The sequence below is a fragment of the Arachis duranensis genome, chromosome 3, assembly GCF_000817695.3.
Source record: "Arachis duranensis cultivar V14167 chromosome 3, aradu.V14167.gnm2.J7QH, whole genome shotgun sequence".
In the NCBI taxonomy this organism is placed as follows: Eukaryota; Viridiplantae; Streptophyta; class Magnoliopsida; order Fabales; family Fabaceae; genus Arachis; species Arachis duranensis.
In genome coordinates, this window is record NC_029774.3 from 34,145,707 (window position 1) to 34,156,484 (window position 10,778).

At 35.5% G+C, this 10,778-nt stretch overlaps 1 protein-coding gene across 1 annotated transcript in view; it reads left to right on the plus strand.

The window, feature by feature from the left end:
- Nucleotides 1-4,610: 4,610 nt before the first annotated feature.
- The window catches only part of LOC107478611 (putative E3 ubiquitin-protein ligase LIN), a 7,196-nt gene continuing 1,028 nt past the window's right edge, over nucleotides 4,611-10,778 (plus strand). Inside the window, 12 exon segments of the mRNA XM_016098744.3 lie at nucleotides 4,611-5,575; nucleotides 5,920-6,230; nucleotides 6,318-7,475; nucleotides 7,565-7,709; nucleotides 7,779-8,036; nucleotides 8,142-8,448; nucleotides 8,919-9,043; nucleotides 9,121-9,237; nucleotides 9,475-9,606; nucleotides 9,691-9,813; nucleotides 10,158-10,415; nucleotides 10,495-10,740. Of these exon segments, the coding sequence (XP_015954230.1) occupies nucleotides 4,784-5,575; nucleotides 5,920-6,230; nucleotides 6,318-7,475; nucleotides 7,565-7,709; nucleotides 7,779-8,036; nucleotides 8,142-8,448; nucleotides 8,919-9,043; nucleotides 9,121-9,237; nucleotides 9,475-9,606; nucleotides 9,691-9,813; nucleotides 10,158-10,415; nucleotides 10,495-10,740 (3,972 nt within the window). The 5' untranslated portion in view covers nucleotides 4,611-4,783.

Below are 10,778 nucleotides of genomic sequence, written 5' to 3' on the forward strand. Positions count from 1 at the left end.
TTACAGATGAATTTTTCATCTGTATTTAGAGTTGGAAATGCTTTCCCAGACTCCAGTTACCGACGAAAAATCTGTCGAAAAATTAGACGATTTAAGCAAAATTGAAGTGACAATTACCAATGAAAAATCTATCGGTAACAAAAAAAATCTATTGGTAAATTACCGATAAAAAATCTAACAGTTTTTTAGCGAAAGGGAAGACCACTACCGAGGAAAATTCTGTCGATAACGGGAAATAATTTGTCAGTAAATTATCGATGGAAAAAAATCCGTCAGTAAGTAATTTCCAACGAAACTTTTACAAAGGGACAAAATCCGTCAGTAACCAAAAATCTGTAAGTAAAAGAAACTAAATCTGTATGTAAATACATTTGTAATAAGTAATTTTCTAGTTGTGATGAGTACAACATCTCACATACATATATATACTTTCCTCTACACACCAATCCACCTCTTGCACTAATTTCTTTTGAAGATAAGTAATAACTCCATCATTTGAACTTGCATGATCTACTGTGATTGTGAAAACTTTTCAACTTCCCACTCTCTCAAGCATTTCTCTATTTCTCAGGTAATATGACGACTGGATCGAGTCCGAGTGACCCAAGTTCTGACCTGGTTCTAGTTTCACTCCCTTCCCAGGTTTCATTTCTTTTCTCGGATTATTTTGAGTCCGGACCTTTATCTTCCAAAATGCTTATATATAATTGTTATATGCTGATAATCTATTAAAATTATAATTATAATATATTATTTTTAACTCACAAATAAGATAACACTATTTTATTAAAAAATTAAGGTTAGCATGAGAATGAAAAGGATAATTATTTATTTTTCTTTTTGGAGAGAGAGAGAGGGGGGGGGTGTAGGTCGATCTCCATTTCTTGTGAGGATGCACATAGAGTGGAGGAAATAACATGAGAAACCCAAGCTTTTGCTGGACTAATCAACTGAAGTTCCAAACTCCTATGTTGGTCTAAGAAATCATGCATGGATGAATACTGAACTTTGTTTTAACTTTTAACGAGACAGGCATTACACCAATAAAGTCTTTCCATCTCCAACGACAGTGCCTCAAGAATTGTACATTTGTAATGTTGTTTACAAGCATCTCATAATAGTTTGTCCTTATTAGTAGCACTTTTTATAACCTTTTTTTACAACTATCTAATTATCAGAATCACATCCACAACCACATAAGTCATGCCGTGTCATTTCCACGACGGACCTTCATCCATTTTTTATTTGAATCTTTTTGTGGAATGTGAATGTTATATCTCTTCTCTTTTACTCATTTACTTGCTGCTGGCTAGCTTTGTTCTTGGCTGTTGTAATAGTACCTCTTATATATGTTTTAACTTATGGGTGAATATACAACTCAATTTCTGATAATTTTTTTAAAGAATTACAAAATTTTTAAAAAAATATTTTTTTATTTTTGGTATTTAATTTTATAAAATTAGTTAATACTTTTTTCAATAATTTTTTTTAAAACATACTTGTGTAATACATTAATTACTAATATATTTTTATTTAATTTTTATAAATAAAAATAATTTAAAAAGCACTAATATTTTTTAGTTTTATACGGTAAATTTTGTTAATTTATTTAAAAAATAATAAAATAAAAATTAAACGATCTTGATAATTATCTTTAAAAAACAACAAGACTTCTAATAAAAAAATTTGTTAATTCTAGTTGATTCTTGATGAATAAATCAATAGTTTAACATGTTATGTAAACTTATTATATTGACAAAAAAACTAATCAGTCTCATAAAAATAAAGATTAGGGATCAAAAAATATTTTTTATACTAAAAATTTCGTTGTCTTTTGAGATAATTGTCAAAGGCCATTTAAGAATTTTTCTAAAGAATTTGTGTCAACTTCGCTTAACATTGAATTTGTTGCGACATCAAGATGAAAATGCTGCATAGTATTGAAGATAATACTAAATTTGCATATGAGCCTCAATTTAGTCCCTAAAGTTTTAATTGCTCTTATTTAGTCCCCAAATTCTGCGAATATGACTCAATTTTTGTTTTGACACTTAAATAACTCAAAAACAACATCATAATGGGTGTTTATTGAAATTTTACCTAACAAAACAAGTGATGCGACATCATTTTTGAGCTATTTAAATACTAAAATCAAAACTATATCATTTTACATGTTTTAATGTGGTATTTGATTGTCCATTTCAACACTCTATTAATATTTTTGACCTAAAAATCGTCTCAGAGACTAATATGAAATACGTTTATAAAATTTGGGAACTAAATAGAAGTAATTAAAACTTTAAAAAATAAATTGAGACTCACATGTAAGTTTAACAACTAAATTAAATATTAACTCGTTTTATTTAATTTTTTGACAAAGGGATCCGGATGCAGAGCATATAGGTAGCGTTTGTTTTTAAAGATAAAACAGAACATGACACTGAGACAGAGACAATAGGATGAAGATATTAAAAATTATTGTTTATGTATTGTGTTTGAATACGATGTAAAAGACACTAATGTAATGTCCAGTATTATGTTTGGATACGCATGGACAAGACTAAAATATTATATGAAATGACTAAAATAGGCATGTAATTTCAAATTTTCTATATGTATCAAGTACAAACTAATTAAATAAAAAATAAGAGTAAAACTTGTAAAAAGATGTTTGAAGTGACAAAAAATTTTAATAAAAAATTATATAATAATATTTATATTAAAATAAAATCTATAAATATAATTATTTTATTTTTAAATTTATTATTAATATGTAGGAATACATATCGTTAATATTAACAAAAAAATAAATCTGAATTTGATGAATAAAACAATGTTATAACGATATTGAAGTAAGAACGATAAGAAGGAATGAATTGTCCAATCCAATAAAAAATTCTATAAAAAGAAAAGAGTATCTGAAAAAAAAGAACATAGAAATAAAGAAAGAATATGGAGAAGAAAGCACATTTCTGAGAACAAAGCAGATTAGGAAAAATAAGAAAGGGTAACAGTAGAATAATAAAAAGAGGAGTGTTAGGGCCAGTAGATTTGGTGAGTTGTAGCCATCAATTAGCCATCAATAATGTATTTAATAGTGTGAGATTTCATCTAATGGTAGAGAATCACTCATTTTTGTTTTGCTGGCTAGGTGTTGACCCCATAGACTTTTTCTAATAAAAAATATTTATGAACAAAAAAAAAATTATAAAAAAAAGTCCGTATCCCTTTTCTAAATCTCGTGTTTATTCTCTGTAAAAAAATAAACACAAAATTATTAAAAACAGTCTCAAAAATAATATATTCAATATCTATATCTCTCCTTTCAAATTTTTTTAAAAAATATACCGTCCATGTCTCCTGTCTCCGGAAACAAATATTACCATATAGCCGTGAGTCCCGTGTACGTTGAAAATTGGAATAACGGTCAAACCAAGCCGGCTGGCCGGCTAATGGGTCCCGCTCGTTCTTCTTTTGCCGCGAAATTTCAAAGTCGATGGAGTTACCAAAATGTCCTCACTCTTTGGCCTTACTCTCCCTTCCGGTTTATACAGCTGTGAAATGTTAGTTTGATTAGTTTAAGCCCCCGGCATTTGTTCGTTAGCATGCATGTTACTATAACGTCCAATTTATATGAATGACATTGGGCACAACTACGGTTCAAATTCAAATGCATGCTCAATTGTCCCTGTCGTTTCACCATGTGTCATTGCTATTTTGACCGTAATTAAATTGAAGAAACAACATCTTTATTAAAAATACATAATATAAACATATTTCTTTCATCCCTCTTTATAACAATAAAAATTGTTTATTTAATAGATAGATTATTTATTTACTGATACAAAGATATTTACTTATTTAGAATAACTTTTTATATGATGGTGGACTGGTGGTTAAAATATAAACGTGATATGGTCGTATTAATACGAGTTATAATTCGGTCTCATAACCGTTATCAATACGTGCTATAGTTCGTTATTATTCGTTATTGTTCGGATTTTATAAACCATAGCTCAGTGAAATCAATACTCTTATTATAACCGACATCTCAAACGGTATAATAGAATCGGTTACACTATCAATCATTTTGGAAACCGACGATTTATTGCCAAAGATGCAACGGATGAAGAATTCATTATATAAAGGGAGGTAAAACATTTCTTTTCCACCAAATTTAAATTAGATAAAATACTGACTTAAGCATTGGAGTGCCTTTGCAGGTACACTCCTCCCCCCTCTTTATTGCTCGTGCTCTCATACCACGTACAAGGAAAAAACTCGGACTCAAGAGTTTGACGATTCAGTCTCCGAATATATAGCTCAGCAAACACCAGACAGTTGAAACCGATCTATTCTGCAAGTAAGATCAAACGTATTATTAAATAATTTAATAAAATATTTTAATTATTTAAAAAAATTTAATTATTATCTTCGTATAACAATTATTTAACCATGTAGCAGGAATCAATTACATACTAATGAATCATGAAGCAATTCTTTGCAATTTTTACACTGTCGATGTCACTAAGATTTTTCCTACTCTGATTTAATAAGGGTTTTGTATTAACAAAGTGTGCAATAATAATATATTAAAATCTGATCATTCCAAATCGAAATGTTCTTTTATAAACAAGAGTAATTCGGCCATTCCCCGAAATGCCGTCCAAGACTTTTTCGCCGCCGCAAATAGAACCGGTTGATGTTTTTTCCGTTAACTTCATAAACCCAACTAACTGACCGCTTCTCACTCAGTCGCTCTCGAAAACCATTGTCCACCGCCATGACCACCACAACCACCACCACTTCCTCGTCTCATATTCTCCGCCACACCTCCGACTTCATTTCCGGCGTCCTTTCTCAATCAGAGCTCCGGCGACATCTCGCCGCGACCCTCCGCCGCGAGACCACATCACTCTGCAGCCAAACAACCCTCAGACAGCTCAATCTCGCCTCCGACACCATTGAAAACGCCATCTCCTCCTCCAGCACCTCCATCCGAACCTCTTCCCTCACCCTCGCCGAGAAGCTCCTCCTCCCTCTCTCCGAACTCCCCCTCTCCTCCTTCCTCCTCTCTCTCCTCCTATTCCTCTCGAACCGCCACGTGGATTCCGCCGTACTCCTCCTCCAAATCTTCCACTCCAATCCATCCCTGGCCAGATCCGAAATCGCTCCGGTTCTCTACGATCACCTCTTCTCCCTCCACCTGCTCCCTGTTTTCCGGTGGTTCGATGAGCACAGAACGCGGATTTTGTCCGAATCGAGCAGTGATGCGAGTGATTATTCAATTACAGAGGGGTCAGTGGTGCTGCCGTGCACCAAATTGTTGTCGAGGATGAGTGAGGATCAGGCTTCGAAGCTGAGGGAGTTGGAGAGAGAGTACCAGGAGGCTATCGACCAAAATTGCAGGGTTGTTGCTGTGTATTTCAAGGAGGTTTTGACCAGTAAAAGCAGTGAAGCGTCGATTAGTCCACCGCTGTTGACTCTGAAGAGCACGGAAGATGTTGACGGAGGGAAGAACAAAGAGGAGATTCAAGAATCCCAAATGTCTGTGTTGGAGAATGGACGGTATAATGTAATGTTGTATTTACCGTATACTCTGTGCTTCGCTCGCTTAATTTTTTTTGTTCTGTACCTAAAACAGTTCATATTTTCGCGCTTCCTTTCTGAACTTCAGTTTTCGGGAAAAAGATTTTGCATGTTTGCTCGGACGCTCATTTTCCAAATTGTGTTGTTTCTACCCAAAAATTTCCTCGAGCTCATTAACACGTTGACCTGAAATCTTCCTTTATTTTCTTCCAGAAAAGCAACTAGATATATCATTAACGATTGGGTCAATTTTTTATTATTATTTATTTTCTTGACCTGTGTGTAATTAAGATCGAAGTCATGAACAATTGTAATTTTTTCCCCCTGCAGCCAATATGGTCCGAAAGGGAGACATCTATTGAATTCTTGAGCAGCACCTCCAGCAGCAAATCTTCACATATAAATTATTATCCTCAAAGAGTCTCTCCCAGAATCCTCAAACGCCAAAAATCTTCGAAAGATTCAGCACCAGTCTATATGAAATCAACAAGTGAAAATAGACCTTCTTTGGATGGGAATCTGTCTTCTTCTTCAGATTCCGAAGCTGTCCTGTAGGATGACGACAAAAATGTGGCATTGTTGGAGCCTCGACAAAGCCAGTCCCATGAACAAATGCAACCTAACTTGAAAGAATTCAGAGGGTATGTTATCTTTAAAATGTAAAAACCATTCATCATTGCTTTGTTGTCTGCTGCATTTTCTTAAACTTGGATTTTCCCTGCTTCTAGCTCCCCAGAGTATCATATGGCAGAGTATGATAATCCGCCGCCTGGAACTGCAAAAAATACGCCTCCTAAGGACTTTGTCTGTCCGATAACTAGTAACATATTTGATGATCCTGTGACTCTTGAGACAGGACAAACATACGAACGTAAAGCTATCGAGGAATGGTTCAAAACTGGCAACTCAACTTGTCCAATCACTCGCCAGAAGCTGCAAAACACGCAGTTACCTAAGACAAACTATGTGCTCAAACGACTAATTGCAAGCTGGAAAGAACACAACCCTCATTCAGTTCCACCGCCATGTGAGAGTCCATATGAAGAAAGCAAGGCAGTAACGAAGACAATAAAGGTTTCAACTCTGCCTAAAGATGTCGTAAAACAAGCCACGGTGGATGGGATCATTAGTGAGTTGCGCCATGCAATCAATAATCTCTATATGTCAGATATTCTTGAAGAATCTGAAATGGCTGTGCTTCATATTGAGAAGCTTTGGAGAGAAGTGAATTTAGGAGTGGATATCCATAGCATGCTATCAAAACCTCCAATAATTAATGGGTTTATGGAGATCCTTTTCAATTCTGTTCAGCCCCGGGTGCTACGAGCAGCAGTGTTCCTTCTGGCCGAAACCGGTTCTAGAGACCACTCTGTTATTCAGACGCTTACGCGTGTGGACACTGACGTAGAATGTATCATGGCACTTTTCAAGAAAGGGTTGACAGAAGCTGTTGTGCTGCTGTATCTGCTAAAACCTTCCACTACAAGTCTTGCTGAGATGGCCACACCAGAATCTCTCCTAGCAGCATTCAATAAGGAAGAGGAAAACTTGGTTCCAATGTGTCTGAAGCCCAAAACAGCTGCCTTGCTTTTATTCGCACAGGTTATTGGAAGTAGTGAAGAAAGAATTGCGTTGTCAGCTGCCAAGTGTGTTTTCTCTGAAAAAGCAATCGGAAATATTGTCGCCAGTTTAGAAGCTGAGTGGGCAGAGGAGAGGATTGCTGCAGTGGAGATCTTATTAAGATGCATGCAAGAGGATGGGACTTGCCGGAACACCATTGCTGAAAAGGCAGACTTGTCTCCTATTTTGGAAAGTTTCACTGGTGCAACTGATGTAGAGTGTTTAAAGATTGTCCAATTGTTCTCTGAATTAATAAAGTTAAATAGGTATATCTCCTATATATTTATATTTACAATAATCAAACCAACCTACTTTTTGGTTGATGTCTAACCACTTGCTATTTGGTTCTCACCAGGAGGACATTTAATGAACAAATCCTCCGCTTTATAAAGGAAGAAGGACCTTTTAGTACAATGCATACACTGCTCATTTGTCTGCAGACAGGCCTTCAAGACCAATGTCCTGTCATGGCCGGCCTTTTACTCCAACTTGATCTTCTGGTATGAATCATGAATGCTAAAATGCTGTTCTTTTGGTAATAGAGTTATCATTCATCACGCAATTTGTAGGTAGAGCCAAGAAAGATGAGCATATACCGTGAAGAGGCAATAGATACTCTCATTTCATGCCTGAGAAACACAGATTTCCCTGCTGCTCAATTAGCAGCTGCTCATACAATCATGTCACTTCAAGGGAGGTTCGACTTCTCTGGAAAGTCTCTTACCAGAGAAGTCCTTCTTAAACGTGCAGGTGTTGACAGAAGTCCTGGATATCTTGAACAGGTGCTCCAGATCAACAGCTTCTACCCAGAAACTGAAATAACTCCTGTAATGTTATTTGAAATATTTTGGGTTTCTGCTTTCGGCCTGCCAAACATTCTTTCTGATTGCCATAGAATCTTTTCTTTTTTCTTAATTAATTGGGAAAAACAGGAAGAAGAGAAAGCAGCGGATGATTGGGAAAGAAAAATTGCATCTGTTCTAGTCAGCCACGAGTTTGGTATACTTTTCGAGGCTTTAGCAGATGGCATAAATAGCCGAAATCCAGAACTACGGTCAGCATGCTTTATATCAGCTACGTGGCTCGTATACATGTTGACCATTCTACCGGACACAGGGGTACAAGGAGCAGCGCGTGTCTGCTTGCTGAAACAGTTCATAACAAAACTAAATTCTGCTAAGGACATTCATGATAGAGTCCTTTCTATGCTTGCTCTAAATAGTTTTCTCCATTTCCCTGGTTAGTTTCACAAACCACTGCCATTTATATTTATAGCAACCATCATTTCCATTATTAGAATATATTTAGGATAATATAATATCTAGGTATATCTCATATTGAAGTTAGGTTGATTTTGTCATTATGATTAGTTTGTATTATTAGCCTATAAATAGACAATCCTAATTGTCCATTCAACATTCATAATATACACCTGAGAACAACATTTGATATTTCTTCTTGAGTTATTATCATGAATTCTAACATCAATAATGGAATGAATGAATATGAGACTTGATGATGACAATCCAATGTTTGTCCAAGAAGGAATAACACAAAGTTTCCAGCTTTTGCCTTGAGTAAACCTGAATGGAATTAGAGCTTGTCTACATTAAATTTATGAGCCTTCAGTTGGTTTATTAGTTCCCATATCTTGATGTCATTGACTCATTGTTACATATGGTGAACGATCTTATTAATGTGTATTTCAGATGGCTTTCACGATCTAACTTCCTACACTAAGGATATCTTAAAAGGTTTGAGAGAGCTTAAGAGAATCTCTCCGTTGACATCTGAAATTCTTAAAGTTCTGGTTGAAGAGAATGAATCTAAAAGTGTAAGTTAGTTGCATTCTCAAACCATTCTCTAGTATAGGCACCGTGGATGACAGACCTAAAATTCTTGATTGAACAGGACATATGGATACATAAAGAGCTGATTCGAGTAGATTGCAGCGAGAATGGGGAAGTGCTGTCTCTCATTTGTTTCAAGAATAAATTATTTTCGGGCCACTCTGATGGAACTATTAAGGTAATTATATTTAGTACTGTCAAATTGTGCAATTCCCTTAGAGGGGGAACTGGGATCAGGCAGTTCCAAAATACATGCAAATAAATATTATACACATATGTCATAAAAGGAGTGGATTTCTTTGGCATGTTTTCTACCATTTTTTGAAAATTTGGGTAGAGTGTTTGAGGTCTAGACTGCATCTGATAACTGTACCATCATATGAGTTTAGTGGATATTGTTTTGTAATCTATGAAGGTTTGGATGGTAAAGGATACTTCATTCCATCTCTTGCAAGAGATCCAAGAACATCTTAAGCCTGTAACAAGTTTGGTGATTTCAGAATCTGGTGACAGACTATACAGCGGTTCACTTGATCGAACTGCAAAGGTAAAATTTCTGCGGTTACTATAATTCCAATATTTATTTGGTCAGGTAGTTTGCTAACAAAGGTTTTGTTTCTTTGAAGTACAGGTTTGGTCTGTTGGAAAGGCAGCAATACATTGTGTACAGGTTCATGATATGAAGGAGCAGATTCATAATTTAATTGTAACTGACAGCATATCTTGTTTCACTGCACAGGGCGCTGGTGTCAAGGTACTCGATGAAATTATCAGTAAAAAATCTTCTTTAAATTGTGGGAAGAGGATTCAAACACAGTACTGATTTCCTTTATCCATACACTATGTTGACCCAACTTGAATCTAATTAGTCAACACCTAGTAGGTCCAGAAAGTAAATTATCATTATCATGGAGCTGGATCCTTATTCTGCTGAAATATTGCTCTGAGTTGCATATTGTTCCATTTCTTTTATTCTCTCCCCACCTGAATTTTCTTTTAATTCTTGGAACAGATTCTGTTTCTTCTTCACCCTTAATAAATTTTTAATTAAAAGAAGCAACATCGTTACGTAGTGAAATCCCTTTGCTCTATCTTCAGGTTCAATCATGGAATGGAGAATCAAAAGTGTTAAATTCTAATAAATACGTTAAGTGCTTGGCTCATGTTCATGGGCGATTATACTGCGGCTGCCACGATAGCAGTGTTCAGGAGATAAATCTGGACACCGGAAACGTCAGTACTATTCAAAGTGGTTCTAAAAAACTACTTGGCAAAGCCTATCCTATTCATGCACTGCAACTTCATGGTGAACTTATATATGCAGCTGGGTCTTCCTTAGATGGATCTGTTATAAAGGTAACTCATAAGCATATGACTGAGACATATGAGGCTAAAAATAAGTAATAATTGATTTATATAAATTCCCTATGTCTAGATGTGGGACAATTCTAGTTATAGATTGCTGGGATCTCTGCAAACCGGATTGGAAGTGCGGGCTATGGCTGTGAGCTCAGAATTAATTTACTTGGGGGGCAAGGGAGTAGCTGTGGAAATCTGGGATAAGACGAAACACAACAAACTTGACACATTACAAACGGCCACAAACAGTAGGGTTCTTTGCATGTCTCTAGACAGGAATGAAGAAATTTTGGTAATTGGAACTTCTGATGGCCAAATTCAGGTAAGTTTTTCTTCAATAAAGAAGCCTCTTGCATTAGT